Source organism: Balaenoptera acutorostrata, chromosome 15 (assembly GCF_949987535.1).
Source record: "Balaenoptera acutorostrata chromosome 15, mBalAcu1.1, whole genome shotgun sequence".
NCBI lineage: Eukaryota > Metazoa > Chordata > Mammalia > Artiodactyla > Balaenopteridae > Balaenoptera > Balaenoptera acutorostrata.
The window spans coordinates 26,011,143-26,029,619 of NC_080078.1; the positions used below are offsets into that span (position 1 = coordinate 26,011,143).

An 18,477-nucleotide genomic window follows, 5' to 3' on the forward strand; every position below is an offset into this window, starting at 1 on the left:
CATGGAGAAAGCAGAGCTGGGAGACAGAGGAGGAATTATACCCAACATTATCGCTGGAGCACCTAGGTCCAGTCACACCCAAAACCCCAGCAAGATAGTTCCTGACTAATACAGTTTATTCAAATCTTCTGTCCATTCATTTAGTCAGTCATTCCTCTACACACACCTAGTGAGTGGGTACCATTTGCCAAGTCCTCTATGTTCTAGGGATACAAGCAAAAAAAGACAAGGTCCATGTATGTTCTAGTCAGCAGAGAACTGCACAACAGGTAATTAGCGTATGGAATGATAATTATTCTAAAGAAGGGACGGACATACAAGGCACAGAGAAGGCAAGAAGCTCACAAATCTTCCAAGAGAGCAAATGCTAAATACTGACAGGGATGCTATTTTAGGAAAGTGCACTAGGTGGACATGAGGACATGATAAATGCCAGGCTCTATATTCCAGAAAAACAGTCCCATCAATCCTGCCACATGGCATCCCCATTCCTGCCTGACCTCCCCAGGCCTCTGTCTTCCATCACACCTACCAGTGGGTAAACACATCATCCTTGAAGTGCAGGAATTCACCAGTGGAAAGCACATGCAAACACCTTCCAAGGGAACCGAAGGCCACATATTTTATCCTAATGTAGTCAGAGGCTTCAGTGTCTCAGTCAGGGCCAAGGTCCCCGACTGACCCCTGGGCTCATCTGTTTCATGCCAAACAGCTGAACCAACACCGTCTCTGGAAGCCCATCGTCACCCAAAAACTTAATGGCAAATTCAAGGTCAAGAAAAGCCAGTCCCACTCTTAAGCATCTCTTGCTGAGGCCTCCTAACGGAAGCCAGGGCAGGAGATGATATTTGAAGGGTTAGCAGTGTGGGTGACAAGCTGGAAACTGCAGGTTTTGTCAGAGGATCTGATGTACAGAGCAAAGGGTTTTGGGGAAAGGGGGAAAGGTCCCCTTCGTCCTAAGTGTAACACGACCCACCGACTAAACCTTAGTGCTTGACCCTTCTGACTGCAGATCTTTTCCTATTTTAAAAAATGCAATCCAGATGCCTTGAATTTCTGTGCGATTTGCTATCACTTGCATAAAAGTAAAGTAAATAAAAGAGACGTTTAAGTTTGATTCCATTTATTGCATATAGTCAATGTTATGCTGGTATACATGCAGGCTCTCTCTGGAAATACACAAAAGAAACCGCTATGGAGAAGGAAGTTAGGTGATGGGGGGTCTGCGGAGGGAAAGAGCAGTGCCTTTCACTGCAGACTGGTGGTTCTCAACTGGGGGACATTTGGCAATGTTTGGAGACAATCAAAAATTGACTGTCATAACCGGGGAGGTGGGGGGGAGAGGTACCACTTGGTGTCTAGTGGGTAGAGGCCAGGGATGTTGCTAAGCATCCTACAATGCACAGGACAGCACCCACAACAAAGACACAATGAATTACTGGGTCCCAAATGTCAGCAGCGCTGGGGATGAGAAACTCAGCTGCAGACCCTCTTTGGAACAGCTTTAACTATTTTTACCATGTGAATGCATTACTTTCTGTTTTTAAATTAAAATGTATCATATATACAATAAGGACTATTTAGCAGTTGTATTTAATACATAGAGACTATTTAACAGTTTAAAAAAAAATAGAACGAACATCCTCTATACCATCCAGTCTTATATTTTTACTTTTGAAAAAAACCAAGAGAGTCGCTAAGGACCTGGGGAAAGCTGGAGAGACTAGAGTATGAAAAGAATGAGACAGCAGACCCTTCCAGCCTGGAATGCTGGTGTGTTTGAGCCGCAGGGGATCTTAGGGAACACAGAATCTCAGAACAGCTAAGAGACGTCGCTGCTTGGGCCAACTCCAGTCAATCGGCAGCAGTCACCTGGAGGGTTGCTCGAACATAACTCAGTGGGAGAGAGCACCACGACAGACCGGGGGTGTCTGCTGTGGTATGGGGGCGGGGGAGGGCAGGGCCCGAATGTCACATCCCTGGGGCCTAACCCCTTCATCTTTCACGCTCAAAAACCCAGAGGCAGGGAGGTGAAATGACCGCTGCAGGTCACACCGTGAGCTGGCAGGAGAATTCAGCAGGAGTCCTGACTCTCAGCAAAACATTCCATTCCTCTAAGCCAGGGCTCAGCCAACTGTGGCCTGTGGTCTACCCATCTGTGTCTGGGCCCATGAGCTTAGGATGGATTTTATATTTTTAAAGGATCAAAAGAAATCAAAATATTTCATGACACATGAAGAGTGTATAAAATTCAGATTTCAGGGTCTATAAAGTAATTTTTACAGGAACACAGCCATACCCATTCATTCCGTGTTATCCACAGCCGCTCCTGCACTACACCGGCAGAAAGGAGCAGTTGCAACAGAGATCGCACGGCTCAGAACACCCAAAATATTCACTGGCTGGTCCTATACAGAAAATGTTTGCTTACTCCTCCTTTTTCCCAGTGTTTCTCAAACTTTAATGTGCATACAAATCACCCAGGGGGAGATTGCTAATACTCAGGTCTGTCTTAGCCTGGTGTGGGGTGAGGCCTGAGAATCTGCATTTCTAATAAGCAACCCCGCGATGCCGGTGCTGCTGGTCCATGGGCCCCACTGCTGAGGACAAAGCGTGGATCCCAAACCAAGAGCATCTGCAGCACCTGGGAACGTGTTAGAAATGCAAACACTCAGGGCCCACCTAGACCGACTGGATCTGAAACTCTGAGTGGGGCCCAGTGAGCTGCATTGTAACAAGCCCTCCAGGTGACTGGGAGGCCCACCCAAGTTTGAGCGTCACTGATTTCCACCACACTGCCTTGTGTGCGGGTTAAGACTCCGGGAGACATTAAGCTGAGCCTAACAAAATCCAGCGTCAGAATGGATACACTTTGACAAACACTGAAAAGGCAGGAGTTTCCTTCAACATTCCACCTGCAACTCCACTCTGATGAAGCGGATGGCAGCCTAACAGAAAATTCTGTTTCTAATTTATGAAAATGTGTGGTTTTAGTCACAGGAACTTCCCATAAGAATATATATTTGCCAATGTAGCTAAGTAATACTTATTAGCACAACATTTTTAAAAAAGAATGACATAGTTAAGACAGAGAGAAAAAATAAACATGGGGGGCATGATCTGAAGTCCTCCATAACCATGCTCAACTGTCAATTGAGATTAAAGGGTTTCCACAGTCCATACTGTCTCCTGGTTTGGGGCCAGCTTTGGAAAATAGTTAACTCACACTATTGTCTTTAAACTTTTCAAAGTTGGCCAGCTAGGGACAGACCCATTACAGTACCCCAAGATATGCATATGGGAACATTCAGGGCAGTGTGGGTCATAACCGCAAAGAAGAGGGACCAGCCTAAAAGGCCAGCAACGAGAGATGGGTTAAGTCAACTACAGCACATCCATGCTCTGGACAAGCATACATCATTAAAACAGACGAAGCAGATCTGAATGCATGAACTGAGAGGTTACATATCAAGTCCAAAGGTCTAGAACACCACGTAAGGATGAGTCCATTTGAATATATTACAAATATTTTAAAAATATCTATATGCATAATTTTTTTTCCTGAGAAGACATACAAAACTGTCACTTTGGAGGAAAGGGACAGATGGAAGGGAGGACAATATACTTTTCATTTCATAACTTTCTGTACAGTTTGAATTTTTTTTCAGTGAATGACAAATATTTGTTGAGCACCTATTATGCACCATTTTAGGCACCAGGATACAGCAGTGAACAGAAGAAATCCCTGCCCTCCTGAAGCTGACATTCTAGTGGAGAGAGGCAGACAATTCATGAAATAATAAGTGACTTTCAGAGTATGTTTGGCATTGCCACTTGAAGTGTGGTCTACAGGTCACTGCCAATCTGCGGTTTGTGACCAGATGACAGTAGATAAGGAGCTGATACCATAACGTAGCTCAACTATGGCCCCAAGCACGCATGTAGTTCAGCTGACATTTTTTTTTCTTAGCAAGACTTTCTCGGGACTTCCCTGGTGGCGCAGTGGTTAAGAATCCACCTGCCAATGCAGGGAACATGGGTTCAAGCCCTGGTCCGGGAAGATCCCGCATGCCACGGAGCAACTAAGCCTGTGTGCCACAACTACTGAGCCTGCGCACCACAACTACTGAAGCCCGCACGCCTAGAGCCTGTGCTCCACAACAAGAGAAGCCACCGCAATGAGAAGCCCATGCACCACAACGAAGAGTAGCCCCCGCTCGCCGCAACTAGAGAAAGCCTGCGTGCAGCAACAAAGACCCAACGCAGCCAAAAATAAAATTAATTAATTAATTAAAAAAAAAAAAAAGACTTTCTCAATGAAGGAAGCAGACAGCAGAAGTTTACATTCCACCACAAACTTCTCATCTTATCGTGAACCTGTAACAAACAGTTCCTCAACTAGCTACTTTGAGTATCCCTGGGCTGCAAGCTGTAAATGCTGTGAATAAAACAAAAGGTGGGAGTGGCACTATTAAAAAGGAGTGGTTGGAGAAGGTCTTGCTGACTTGCTGAAACAGTGACTTCTGAAAAATATTTAGGCATGACAACACAATAAAACATCAAACAATGTGGGCCAGGATAAACTTGGCTTCACTCACCAGGAAAGGTGTGCAGACCCAGGTGAAGGTCCCCACGGCGGCCAGGTAGGCAGATTTCTTCAGCACCTTCAGCTCCTCCTGCCTGATGGCCAGTACCTTGTCTTTGAATGCCAGCTCCCAGGCGTAAAGCTTTAGCACTTTGATCCCATTGAGAATTTCATTCATCAGCTTAATCCGATTGTCTTTGCTCTTCATGTGGGCCACCTTCGAAGAGAGGAGCAGTCAATTGTCTCCAAACCACACCTGGGGGCTGGCTGCTCACTTCTGGCCCTGGCATCAGACCAACACTCAACAACCCCATCTATTAAAAATGGGCCGTCCTAAGGGTGGGAAAGCTGGCCTGCAATCCCTATGAACCCTAACTCTTGACCCTGAGAGCACTCCAAAGGATTCTTTTTTCAAGGGAAAAAAACTGCTTCGAATCACATTAAATTTGACATCAGGGAAACCTCTTAAATTCAGAAGGGAGGAAGAGAGGCAAGAAAAACCTTTCAGGTACCCAGGCAGGAAGCGGCACATGCCCTACTCTGCTGATCTAAACCGAGAGATGATATTTTTTTTTCTTCCATTTTCTTATTTTCTTTACTGCTTTTCAGGCAGTGCATGGTTGTTAAAATACTGAAGTGTTTCTGTACCAGCCAGCACTGGTTCTGACCATTTGGGTGGCCCATGTTGCACAGTTGTTAAGCATTTTTAAGGCCACCTGGCATTTTCCTCACGCCGGGCACTTTTCTAAGCTTTTCAAGTGCATTTAGTCCTGCTCACGAGAACCCTATCATGAAGTGCTATGTCATTCCTGGGTCACAGAAGAGGACAGTTTAAGCAACATGAGGTCAAAGCCAGAGACTGAAGCCGTTTCAGAGGTGGGCCGTTCAGGGAAGAGGCTAAGAGGCGACACAGCCCCATGCCCCTCCCACGCCTCTCCTCCCTCCTCCCCAAACCTCATTCCAACAGTCCCACGTCCTGGAACTCTTCTCTCCTTCGGCATCACCAGCACGGCCAAGCTCTCGCATTTGAAATTCCACAGGCACATCATAAATAGCCATCAGTGGGGGAGCAGAGGAATGAACTCTGGCCTGTCTCTGTTATGGACCATCAGGCGCGAGTTCAAGACAATGAAGTCAGACCACATGGCATGCTGCAGAAAGATCCCCCAGGCATGGCGTCGGACGATAAAATCACTCTGCCAAACGGGCCCGTTTGTGTTAAAATATATACAGTGATAACACCATGCCACACACACACATATACACACCAAGCCTAACTATATAGTTAGTCCGATCTCTATATAAACACATAAAAAGTTCTAGAAGGATTTGCTTCAATGTGTTCACCGTGGTTAAGAGGACAGGGAAGAGGGGCTTCCCTGGTGGCGCAGTGGTTAAGAATCCGCCTGCCAATGCAGGGGATACGGGTTCGAGCCCTGGTCCGGGAAGATCCCACATGCCGCGGAGCAACTAAGCCCGTGCGCCATAACTACTGAGCCTGTGCTCTAGAGCCCGCGAGCCACAACTACTGAGCCCGCGTGCCGCAACTACTGAAGCCCGCGCGCCTAGAGCCCATGCTCCACAATGAGAGAGGCCACCGCAATGAGAAGCCCGGGCACGGCAAGGAAGAGTAGCCCCCGCTCGCCGCAACTAGAGAAAGCCTGCGCGCAGCAACGAAGACCCAACACAGCCAAAAATAAATAAATTAAATAAATAAATAAAAAAAAAAAAAAAAAGGACAGGGAAGGGGACATGTCCTTTTAATCTATATACTTTTGTATTATTTGAACTTTCTTTTATAATGAAAAGGCATTCACTCTGTTACTTGAGTATTTAAAAACTTTAAAAATACGAAGTATCTCTGAAAATAAAGAGTTTAACCCTGCAACCAGCATAAGGAAATGGGGAGAAAAGCAAGGGGTGATTTTTAATCAGCTCTTGAATATGCACACACACGGAAAGGAATACACCTATAGGAAATAAGGAATCTCTTGGAGGCTCACAGATGGGACTTCAGTCACTGGCCCATGAGGTCTAACTATTTCGGGAGCTCTCAACCTCAGTGACCCAATGTAATAACCTGGGAAGCTTTAAAAACTCCCAATGCCCAGGCCTCACCCACATTAGATGAATCAGAATCCCCAGAATTGGGCCTAGGCATCAGCATTTGTTAAAGCTCCCCAGGGGATTCCCACAGGCAGACAAGGCTGAGACCCCCAAGGCCTGTGCAGAAGGAACTCAACTAACACCCAAGTGGAAAGGCCTTAGGCAGGGGTGCAGCTTGGAGCCCTGTGTGGACACACCCCCTACCTGGTAGGTCTTGGTCTTCATGGCCATCACTGCATTGAGGGGAACCATGAAGATCATCACAGCCACTCCAGCCAGAACGGAGGGGCCCAGGTTCTATGGAAGGAACAAGAACAAAGGCCTTAGCACGGGGCTTCCACGGGCTGAGCCACCCCGTGTAGCCGCATTACTTTTCAGATTTATCCGGGAGCATCCCTTGGGGTCCCACAAACCCTGTAAGAACGCTCAAGGCCACAATCCTTTATCCGAAACCCTTGGGACCAGGTTGAGTTTTGCAAATGAGAACTTAAGGATTTCAGAAAGGTAACAGGATGTGGAGCAGAAAACAGTGAACATGGCCCACCTGACGGCTTATCTTGTTCAAAGGTCTTTGGTTGGCGCCTGGGTGCTTGGATTTTGGGAGAGTTCCCACCATTCTCAGAACTGATAAGAGTGACTCACTGCGCCTAAACTGTTTGCATGAACAATATGGTTTCTGCTGATTAACCCCTTTTCCCTCTGGGAGTCTGGAAGTTTGGTCTGTGCCAGGCAGAGGCGGCCGGTGTGACCAGCCCCCAATAAAAACCCCGGGCACAGGGTCTCTCCCGAGCTTCCCTGGCTGGTAACATTTCACATGTGCTGTCACAATTGTCACAACTCGTTGCTGGGGAATTAAGTGCATCCTGTGTGACTCCAGGGGGAGAGGACTCTTGGAAGCTTGTCCTTGGTTCCCTCCGAACTTTGCTAATCTTGCTGTAATAAATGATAGCTATGAGTCCTCCTAGCAAATCATGAACCTGGTGGGGTCTCGGGGACCCCTGACACAGGTAGATATGCCTGTGTATCGCACCTCCACAGGGCCCTGGCACAGTGCTCCAGAAGCAAATGCAATGATTTTTTTCAGTAGCAAAATAGGAATATTCCCACGAGAGAGATAATCAAAATTATAAATCACACATCAGTTCAAGTCAAGTCTTGCCACCAAATAAGAAAAACTTTCAATTTTCAGAGCTCTTTGATTTGGGGACTTGTAGATAAGAGCCTGTAGACTGTTCTGTTATCCCATTTGCAGATAAGGAAACTGCATCTCAGAAAGGTTAAGTGGTCATGATTGAGACAAGATACAGATCAACATTTTTCAACTTCCAAGTTACACAAATAAAAAGAGACAGCTTACGAAGTCCGTCCAGTGCACACTTGCTTAGCTGAGACAGACGGATGGAACTACAGGGTAAGCGTGTTAGTCCCTTCCAAGGAGTCACCCTCGGGGTCTCCAGTCCTAGTTACCAAAAAAATGCTGCTACCGCTTGTTTCTGTGATGGATCTCTGCCCAGTGAAGATTAATCCACCTCTAAGCATGAAGGTGATTTCTACCAACAATCTAAAGCATTGGGAATCAATTCTGAGAGCAAATCATAGTAACTAAAAGATACCAAGCACGTCGCTGTACCATGTTACTGTTCAGGGAACACTACCTGTGCTAATTTATTCAATTATCCCAACATCACTATGATGAGGTTCCCTTATTATCACCAGTTTACAGATGAGAACACCAAGGCTTAGAGACGTTAAGTAATAAGGTCTGGAAGAGGCAGGATCTGAACCCAGGCAGCCTGATTTCAGAGCCACGCTGTCCCCCATTATCTTATGTCGTGTTCTTGACTGTCAAATAGAGAAATCCTGGTTTTGGTCTAAAGCAGCGGTTCCTAACCAGGGAGGACTATTCCCCCAGGGGACATCTGGCAACATCTGGAGACTGTCACAAGCGATGGTGGGAGTGTGGGGGAGGGGAGGTGGTGTGTTATTGAGATCTAATGGAGAGAGGCCAGGGATGCGGCTAAACATCCTACGATGCACAGGACAGCCCTCAACAACGAAGAATTATCCGGCCCCAGATACCAGTAACACATTCAGCAACTCTCATCTAAAATAAAGCAATTTTGTAGTGGATCACAGACCAATCTTGAAGGCAATTCTAAAAGAAGTGTTTTATGGCAGCAATTTCTGGGGAAGTAGATGCCCCAAGACATCTGTTAGATGGAAGAAGTCCACCTAACTGAGAGGGAAAAAGAATCAGTGGAAGTTGCATTTTGTCACAGCCTTGAACTTTGGGTGGGATTCCATCAGTAGGGAGGAAAGAGGAAAGGGAATTCATGGTGGAAGGAAAGACACGTGCAAAGGCCCAAGGGTAGAACAGAATAAGGCACATATTAGGCTATAAGCATCTTTGCTTGTCATCTTTATATTTTGGGAACTGCCCTTCCCCATGTGGAAGGGCTGTCAATCACACCTCCACCCCTTCCACACTGAGAGAGAGCATGTGACCCAGGGTGGCCCATCAGAGAACTCTGCGTATTTCACAGTGATTGGTTCAGGGATGTGAATAGGACTGTGCCAAGCCAATCAGAGTGCCCCCTGGGACCCGGGTGAGACAAAGAGGAATGCAAAAAGGAATCTCTTTTCTCTGGCACCACTGTCTGTGAAGATGATATAAGCCCAACACTATGGAAGCCATTTGAAGAAATCCCACTGAGAATGAAGTCAACTCAGAGAAACACAGGGCTAAAAAATGATGAGAGTATGAGACTGAATTCTTACAGCACTGTTTGAACTCCTGGATCCATCCCTACCTGAAGCCAGACCCTGGACTTTTCAGTTACATGCACCCATAAAATTCCCTTTATTTGCTTATATTACTCTAAGATGCATTTCTATCCCCTGCAACCAAGAGACTCTTAACCAACATAATTTGGGACTTGTGTATAAATGAGTTTGGTTAGCATTTGGGAGGATACAGAGGGAGAAATACAATGTGTATGTTATAGGGTTGTTAACTATATACACTGTCAAGAAGAGACAAATGCAAATGAATACCATGCCACCCTAGAGAACATAACCCAACAACTGAAGAAAGGAATAAAATATCCAGGAACTGGCTGACAGGCCAGGAAATAAAACGTGAATGACGGCAAGAAATGCCAGTGAGCTACACAGGTTCTTATCACTGACACCCACTCGCTTGCCCCCAATGCCCACACATGGAGGCCCCTCCCCACGCGCCACGGGAATGACATCAAACACACACCAGCCACAGGAGGTAGAGGGCAAGGATGACTTGCAGAGGGGCTGACCAGATCATGTTAATGTACGTGGCCAGGTCCATGAACCTCTGGGCGTCCACAGACATGAGGTTGACGATCTCCCCGACGGTGGATGATTTTCTGGCTGAATTGGTGATCACCAGGGCCTGGAGACAAAGGAGAGGGAAAGAGGGTGAGCGTGGCAGGCGACAGCCCAGCGCCCTCCCCTCCAGGCCCACGTGGAGGAAGGAGACAGCTCAACAGTCGAGAGGCCACTCACTGCTCTTTTCTCCTCTCCTGGCAGCTTATCTGCCTTCCCAGCCCATGTGTCTCATCACAAAGCCCACTCTCTTATCGACAGCACTCACTGCCTCCCCATCCTGGGCCCTTCAGTATGGAAGGGACCTCAGAGGCCGCCTAAACCAGGGCTTCACACACTTGCGTGTGTACGCACCCCCAGGGAGTCTGTTACGGTGCAGCTTCTGATTTCACAGGACTGGAATAGGGACTCTGCATTTCTAACACACTCCCGGGAGATGCTGACGTTGCTGGCCCCCAGATCAGCCTGAAGGACCAAGGTCTCAGCCAGGGTTTCTCATCCTTGCCATTACTGACATTTGAGGCTAATTCTCTGAGGGCCTGTCCTGTGCATTTTAGGATGTTCGGCAGCATCCCTGGCCTCCACCCACTAGATGCCCCCACCCCCAGCTATGACAATCAAAAATGTCTCTGGACATCGCCAAACATCCCCTGGAGGGACAAATTCATCCTGGCTCTCGATGGTTTCATGCTGTCACCTGGGGAGTTTTAGAAGTACGGATGCCTGGGTCCCACCCTCAGAGATCATGACTGAGTTGGTTGGCGTGCAGCCTGGTCCTTGGAAGTTTCTGAAGCTCTCCGGGTGAGTCTAACTTGCAGACAGGGCCGAGAGCCAATGATCAAGTCCATCTTTCCCGACTACCTGCTGAATAGTCTCTTCTTAACCCACGTGGCCCAGAGGCTAAGAAATGAAGGGACCGAGGAGGTAATCCAGGTCCTTTAAGGCTGTCCGTGCCCAGATACCTGCTGAGTATCTATCACCCAAGGAACATACCATCTGCTCCGTTCAAATGGAGAGTTAGAACACGTTCACACACAGACTATTAGCAGCAGAGCAAGGATTCAAACCTGGATCTCCCCAAATCAAGTGCCATCTAAGAAATCCAATTACCCTCAGCTGACCCCAGGGCTCCCGGACATGCCACAGGCTCGCCCTTGGGATCAGCTTTGCTAAGCTCTCAGGCCTGACGGTCACTCCCTGCCACCCGTGGCCACTCAGGCCACCATCATGCCACTGCTCCAGAAGCTGGGCCTGAGATGTGACCCGGTCACGCCCCCAGGGGTTCCGCGGCGGCAGCGGGAGCCGCGGGCCCACCTTCCGGTACACAGCCCCGATGACGGCGGTCTTGATCCGCATGCCGCTGACGAAGCAGATGTGGAAGTACTGGTGCAGCACGAGGGTCTGCAGGCAGGCGCTGACGAACAGCAGCGCCGTGTAGAAGTAGCCCTGCCAGTCTGGGGCCTTCCTGTCGTTCACGAAGCTGATGAGCAACCTGTGGGGCAGCAGGGACAGAGCCCCATGTGAGAGACCGCGAAATGCATGCGCGTGGGGACAAGTCCTCTGGCTTCCGCGGGTGACCTTCTCCTGAGCCAGGCAAGGCAGGCACTCTCAACGCCAGTTTTATGGATGGGAAGCCCAACCCACATGGCGATGCCCATGCCGGGGGGGTGGGGGTGGGGGGGAGTAATCACGGCAGGGCGCGCAGCCCCGGGCTTCTCGCATTGATTGCTCTGCCTCATCACCCAAAAGTGACCAAGTAGAGAGCACAAGGGGCGGAGGGAGGGAGGGAGGGAGGGAAAGAGAACGAACATGTGGCACCAAAGAGACAGACAGAAGCAGGGAGGGAGGGAGGTAAACAGAGAGGTGACCTCCTTTCTGGGTTTAGGTTGCAGCTTTCATGCAATCTGACATTTCCCTGCTTTTGGTTTCCCAAGATAATCCTCTATGTTCCCCCTTTTGGCTTCAGGGGAGCCTGGTAAGGTTTCTGTTACTTGCAACCAACGTGGCCTTAATTAAGATGGTTGTATTAGAGCAAAGCATCAGGCAAAGCAGGTAAGGATGTACAGGCCTGGCCCTGTGCCCTCGGGAGCATGCCACGTGACCCTAAGGGAAGGTGAAGGGTGTTGCAAGTGGAAGGTCAAGGACGTGAAGAGCTGCCCGGCTGAGAGGGAGGAGGCCTTACTTTAAGATCTCTGGGCCGGTAAACATCATCAGGTCGTGCACAGCCTTGAACAAGAAGCTCATGAGGAAGTAGGGCCCAAAGGTCTTGTATAACACCTTGAACAGGGACGGGTTCCAATCCTTCTGGGGAGACTTGACAATCAAAGCCTCAGCCTCCTCGTTCACATCCACCTTGGAACTCCCTTTCGGCTTGGCGGGATCCTTGGAGGAGTACACGATCTTCACCGGCTGTCTGGAACACGAGGAGCAAGGAGCAGTTGTGGGGTCTGCCAGGCACTCAGCCCACCGGCCAGAAGGCCGGAGAAGGCCCCCCCCCCACAGGGAGGCCTAGCCAAAGAAAACCAGTCGCTGCAGAGAAGCAGCTTAGCACGGTGATTCTGACCACAGACTCAGGATCCTGGCCAGCTGTGTGACTTTAGGCAAGTGCCTTAAACTCTCTAGGCCTTAGTTTCCTCATCTGTACAATGGGGAAATAGTAGGACCTACCTCACCTATACATGACTTAATATAGGTAAAGGGCACAGAAAAGTGCCAACCCAAAAATGACCTACAGATTCAGTGCAATCTCTATCAGAATCCCAGCTGGCTCTTTATAGAAATGGAGAAGCTAATCCTAAAATTCATATGGAAACTCAAGGGATAGCCAAAACAATCCTGAAAAAGAAAAGCAAAGTTGGAGGATTCACATTTCCCGACTTCAAAACTTACTATGAAACAACCATAATCAAGACAGGCATGAGGTTGAGCATATACAGAGATCAATGCAACAGAATTAAAAATCCAGAAATAAACCTGATTGATTTTGACGAGGTTGTCAAGGCCGTTCAATGGGAAAAGAATAGTTTTTTCAACAAATGGTGTTGGGAAACTAGATAGCTACAGGCAAAAGAGTGAGTTGGACCCTTACTTCACACCATATACAAAAATTAACTCGAAATGGATGAAAGACCTAACATAGAGCTAAAACTATAAAATTCTTGGAAGGCAACAGAGGGGGCAAAACTTTAGGACCTTGGATTTAGGAATGGATTCTTAAATACGACCCCACAAGCACAAGCAACAAAAGAAAAAATAAATTGAACTTCATCAAAATCAAAAACTTTTGTGCTTCAAAAGATACCACCAAGAAAGTGAAAAGACAACCCACAAAATGGGAGGAAATATTTGCAAATCAAAACTCTGATAAGGGACCTGTAACTAGAGCAAATAAAGAACTCTTACAACTCAATAAGAAAAAGACGGGGCTTCCCTGGTGGCGCAGTGGTTGAGAGTCTGCCTGCCAATGCAGGGGACACGGGTTCGAGCCCTGGTCTGGGAGGATCCCACATGCCACGGAGCAACTAGGCCCGTGAGCCACAACTACTGAGCCTGCGTGTCTGGAGCTTGTGCTCCGCAACAAGAGAGGCCGCGACAGTGAGAGGCCCGCGCACTGCGATGAAGAGTGGCCCCCGCTCGCCGCAACTAGAGAACGCCCATGCACAGAAACGAAGACCCAACACAGCCATAAATAAATAAATAAATAAAATTTTTTAAAAATTAAAAAAAAAGAAAAAGAAAAAGACAACCCAACCATAAAAGGCGCAAAGAAGACCTGCGAACGGCATAAGCACATGTAATGTTGCTTAACATCTTAAGTTATCAGGGAAATGCAAATCAACACCAGGATGAGATACTGCTTCACACCCGCTAGGATGGTTATCATCAAAAAGTCAGATAACAACAAGGTCTGCAAGGATGTTGAGAAATCGGAACCCTCATACATGCCCCTGTGAAGTCCCCTCCCACTTGTAACAGGATATTGCAGAAATGACGGAGAGAGAGTGTCATTCCCAAGATTAGGTTGCAGAAAACACTGTGGCTTCTTTCTTGCCCTCTCATGGATCACTGACTCAGGGCAAAGCCAACTGTCGGGTCAGGAGGACACTCCACCAGCCTCCTGGAGAAGCCCCCACGGTGAGACCTTGCCAACAGACAGCACAGTCTTACCAACCATGTGCAATGTGGAAGCAGATCCACGGCCCTGGTCAAGCCTTCAGAGGACTGCAGCCATGGCAGACCCTGAGCCAGAACTACCCAGCTAGACCCATCCCAGACCCCCGACCCAGAGACCCTGTGTGACATAGTAAATGTTCATTCTTATTTAAAGCTGCTACGTTTTGGGGTGACCTGTTACGCACCAACACATACAGCTTCCCTCTCCCAAAATGCAGTCAAAGCAACATCCTCAAAAGGCCAAACGTGGGCTCCATCCCCGAAATGTGCACCAAGCTTCATCCCCATCGTCCACCCAACACAATCGTCCACTGCATAAGCTCACTGAACATCGTTTAATCACAGGGGATTCTTGCCTCTCCCATCTAAGCCACATCTGACCATTTGGACCAACTGAAACGCCCTCCTGGAGACCACAGCCTCCCAACCTGCTTTGGCTCCCTCCTCCGTCCCCACTCCAAACCGTGGGCACTGGTCTGGGCTCTGTCAAGTCCGTATCCTTCCCCTCGATGCTCCTCACCCCAGGAAAGGACCAGAAACATGGGAATCATCCCTGAACCCCTCCCCTCCACGCTCCCAGCTCCAGTCAGGCACGTGTTGTGTCCATCCCCCTCCCGGGATGTGTGCAGTCATCCATCCATCCACGCTTTCCATCGCCACAGCCTCTGACCCATGCAAGTGACCATCGCCGGGGCCTCCTCGCCACTCCCCCCATTTCCTTCCACTCTCGTTCCCTAACAACCAAGTCCCTGCACGGCAGCCAGTGGGATCCTCCTAAAGTGCATCACCCCAACCTCAACTCCACTGCTGGCCTCCCACTACATCCAGAATAAAATCTAAACTCTGGGTGAAGTTGTAGAACTTCCTATGGCTGCTGCAACAAATTAACACAAACTCAATGGCTTGAAACAACACAAATTTAACATCTCATAGTTGTGGAGGTCAGAAATCTAAGCTGGCTCCATGTATCTTTGGGACCTGTCAGCCGTGGAAGTCTCCCTTCCTAGCCATGGAAGAGCACATTCTTGTTTATCGGCAAAGCTGTCACTATTTAACTGGTATCAGATTCTGACTTGCACAAGTAACATTCTTCACTTCAAAAACCTGGAGGGTACTGGGTTATTGGGCAAACATCTAACTACTGTTCAAATGTTTCTAGGAAGCTGAAATAATTGTTCCAATGGAGGATGGAAAATATAACAAAATATCAAGATATCCAAAGCAATACGGACGAAGTCTTATTTAGCATCCTGTAGTACACTGCCAACTGTCATTTTAAATCTCAAGTATGGTATTTAAATGGAGAATAAAGGAGTGCTCCCTTGCTATATAAATAAAATGCTTGATTTGTACGGATTAAAAAAAAAAAAGAAAAAAGAAATCTAAGGTGGGCCTGCAGGCTCCATGGGAGAATCTGTTTCCTCCTTTTCCAACTTCTAGAAGATGCTTACAGGGACTTCCCTGGTGGCGCAATGGTTAAGAATCCGTCTGCCAATGCAGGGGACATGGGTTCAGTCCCTGGTCGGGGAAGATCCCACATGCTGCGGAGCAACTAAGCCCATGCACCACAACTACTGAGCCTGCGCTCTAGAGCCCGCGAGCCACAACTACTGAGCCCATGTGCCACAACTACTGAGCCCGCATGCTGCAACTACTTAAGCCTGTGTGCCTAGAGCCCATGCTCCACAACAAGAGAAGCCACCGCAACGAGGAACCCGTGCTCCACAACAAAGAGTAGCCCCCGCTCACCAAAACTAGAGAAAGCCCGTGCGCAGCAACGAAGACCCAAAGCAGCCAAAAAAAAAAAAAAAAGCAGCCCATACACCTGGGCACGTGGCCCCTGCCTCCACCTTCCAAGACAGCCGCTCAGCGTCTTCTCTCTCTCACCTCCTGTCTCCTCCTTATAAGGAACCTCGTGATTATGACATCAGGCCCACCCCAATAACCCAGAATAGTCTCCCATCTCAAAATCCTGAACTGAATCACATCTGCAAAGTCCCTTTGCCATGTAACATATTCACAGGTTCTGGGGATCAGAATGTGGACATCTTTTTTTTGGGGGGGGGGTGTCATTCCACCAACCACAGAGGATTATTTCTATTTTTCGTGTTGTCAGTGTCACTGCGTAAGCTCTTTCCCTGCTCACTTTACTGACTTCCCCTGAAGCTGGGATTCTGGCGGGGATTTTTAGTATGATTTCATTCAGCACACACATGCCCTCTTGGAAAGGAAGACAAGAAGGCAGGGCAGGGGGGCAGGGAGTGGCTCAGTCATTCCCCCCTCCGCATTCATTTTCTGCACCACGTCCTAAGCTGGGCCCTGGCCCTGGGCCTGCCTGGGCTGCCAGTGACCCAGGCTGTTTTCTGTGGCCAGGAGATGGGCGGCCAAAGGGCAAGGGAGAAGGTCTCAGGAGGGCAGAGAGGAGGAAGGCTCAGGCCTGGGAGAAAGGGGTCTAGAGAAGTAGAAGGGACCAGCTACAGCCAAGTCAGGAGAGAAAAAATATCCAGTGAACAAGAGCTCTCCAAGGGAAGCTGGCACTCCTGGAGGGTGAGGAAGAAAGCAGGGCACCTGAATGGTCTGGCTGGGAAAGAAAGGAATGTTGGAGAGGGAAGGTCTGAGTCAGAAGAAAACTGCTCAGGACAGGGGAAGAGGAAGGGGTGGGGAAGCTGGAGGCTGGGAAGAAAAAGGAACTTGCTCACCCAAGAGATTTTTATATGGGCAAAGGTGCCCATTGCTCTCTCCTCCACGAATGCCCTGCTCTGGGCCGGGCCCTGGGGAGAGCCCCACCATCGAGCAGCCCTGTGAGAGAAACGGATCAGCCATGTGAGGGGGACTATCATGGGGGCTTCCTGGAGGAGGGGACATCAAAGCTGAAACCTGCATGATGAGGGATCGAGTCCACTTGGGAAAGGAAAGGGTGCTCTAGGCAGGGGGAACAGGATAAGCCAGGCCTGGAACTAAGGGATTTTGAAAAGAGGTGAGGCAGCCCTTCCAAGAACCTCAAGTAACCAGAGCAGGGCTGAGAGAGCAGACTGGGAGGTGCGTGAACCAACCAAAGGGCCACGAGGAGCTACTGCAGGCTTTGTCTGTCATTTGTTAAACAAATAAGATCCTAATGTTGAGGCAAAGGCAAAAATCTCAAACTTATAAAGATCATAGCTCAATTAAAACTAGATTTTCTGGATGTACTCTGAGCATTGTCTTTGATCCGTAATACCCAGTATAACACAGAAGGGCAGATTTGACCTACAATTGCAGAGAACGGATTTTACACCCTTAACTCACATTTTCATTCTCCTTCGAGCTCACAATATACGGGATAACAGTTCTGGAAACCACAGATGGGCATGGCAGCCACCTTCCGACTCCCACCCCTCCAGCCCCGCAAGGAAAGTATAGCCCTGGCAGGATTTTGACTGTGTTCAGCACAAATACAAATGACTCGAGATCATTCTTTCCCTTTTTGTTGCTGTTGTCGTAGAGTGCTTTTTGTTTCTCAAAAACAGGCTGTCAAGGGGGTTTCTCACCCTCTGATGTCACAATGACTGGGCCAGAAACCAGACCCTCTTTGAGTACAGGACCATCCCAAAGAAACAAGATCCTACCAGGCATCCATGTAGGTGAAGAGCCTGCCTAAAATCACCTAAATCTATGGGGGGTTTTGTTTGTTTATTTGTTTGTTTTTGCCACCACCGACAGCTTGTGAGATCTTAGTTCCCCGACCAGGGATCGAACCCACGCCCCCCTGCAGTGGAAGAGCAGAGTCTTAACAATTGAACAGCCAGGGAAGTCCCCAGATCACCTAAATCTACACTCTAACTTCATCTTTGGCATAAATCCATACACAGAGTGTATTTTTTTTTTTTTGCAAGTTTAAATATACCTCGATTTTTTTCAGAAATGCAGTCAGCGTGCAAATTAAGTTCTGTTCAGAAATTTGCCAAGCATGAATCACCACTTTGCAAAACCTTGTCCATGAGGGTGACGATGGTTCTGGTCTCCAGAACCACAAGACTGGGTCGGTCGAGATTTGCTGCTGCCACAGAGAAGGCTCCACTTAGGAGCACTCAGCAATTCTTCATTCTCTATTCTAGCGTGCGCCTGAGTGTTTACACACAGACATACATGGATGACGTTTTATTACAAATCCTTTGCCTTTTAGTTTCTGTTAAAGTTGAGCAAGAACACTTTGTTGATTTTTAAAGTAAGATACATGAGTGGGTTATTTTTATATATTTCCTTAAAGTACATTT

At 48.2% G+C, this 18,477-nt stretch overlaps 1 protein-coding gene and 1 non-coding gene across 4 annotated transcripts in view; one reads left to right on the forward strand and one right to left on the reverse strand.

Moving 5' to 3' along the window:
- The window catches only part of ABCC1 (ATP binding cassette subfamily C member 1), a 134,176-nt gene that overhangs the window by 50,880 nt on the left and 64,819 nt on the right, over positions 1-18,477 (reverse strand). For all 3 annotated transcript variants that reach the window (XR_009005303.1, XM_057528350.1, XM_057528351.1), the window contains exons 8-12: positions 12,234-12,464; positions 11,366-11,543; positions 9,957-10,118; positions 6,896-6,988; positions 4,599-4,802 (exon numbers count right to left, since the gene is read on the reverse strand). Coding sequence is in view for 2 of the 3 variants with exons in the window: in XM_057528350.1 (XP_057384333.1) it covers positions 4,599-4,802; positions 6,896-6,988; positions 9,957-10,118; positions 11,366-11,543; positions 12,234-12,464 (868 nt within the window). In the remaining variant the exon portion in view is untranslated. The remainder of the gene's footprint in view (positions 1-4,598; positions 4,803-6,895; positions 6,989-9,956; positions 10,119-11,365; positions 11,544-12,233; positions 12,465-18,477) is intronic.
- Positions 15,184-15,314, forward strand: LOC114238637 (small nucleolar RNA SNORA24). Its single transcript, XR_003623957.1, has one exon. It is a non-coding gene; the product is annotated as a small nucleolar RNA SNORA24 (small nucleolar RNA).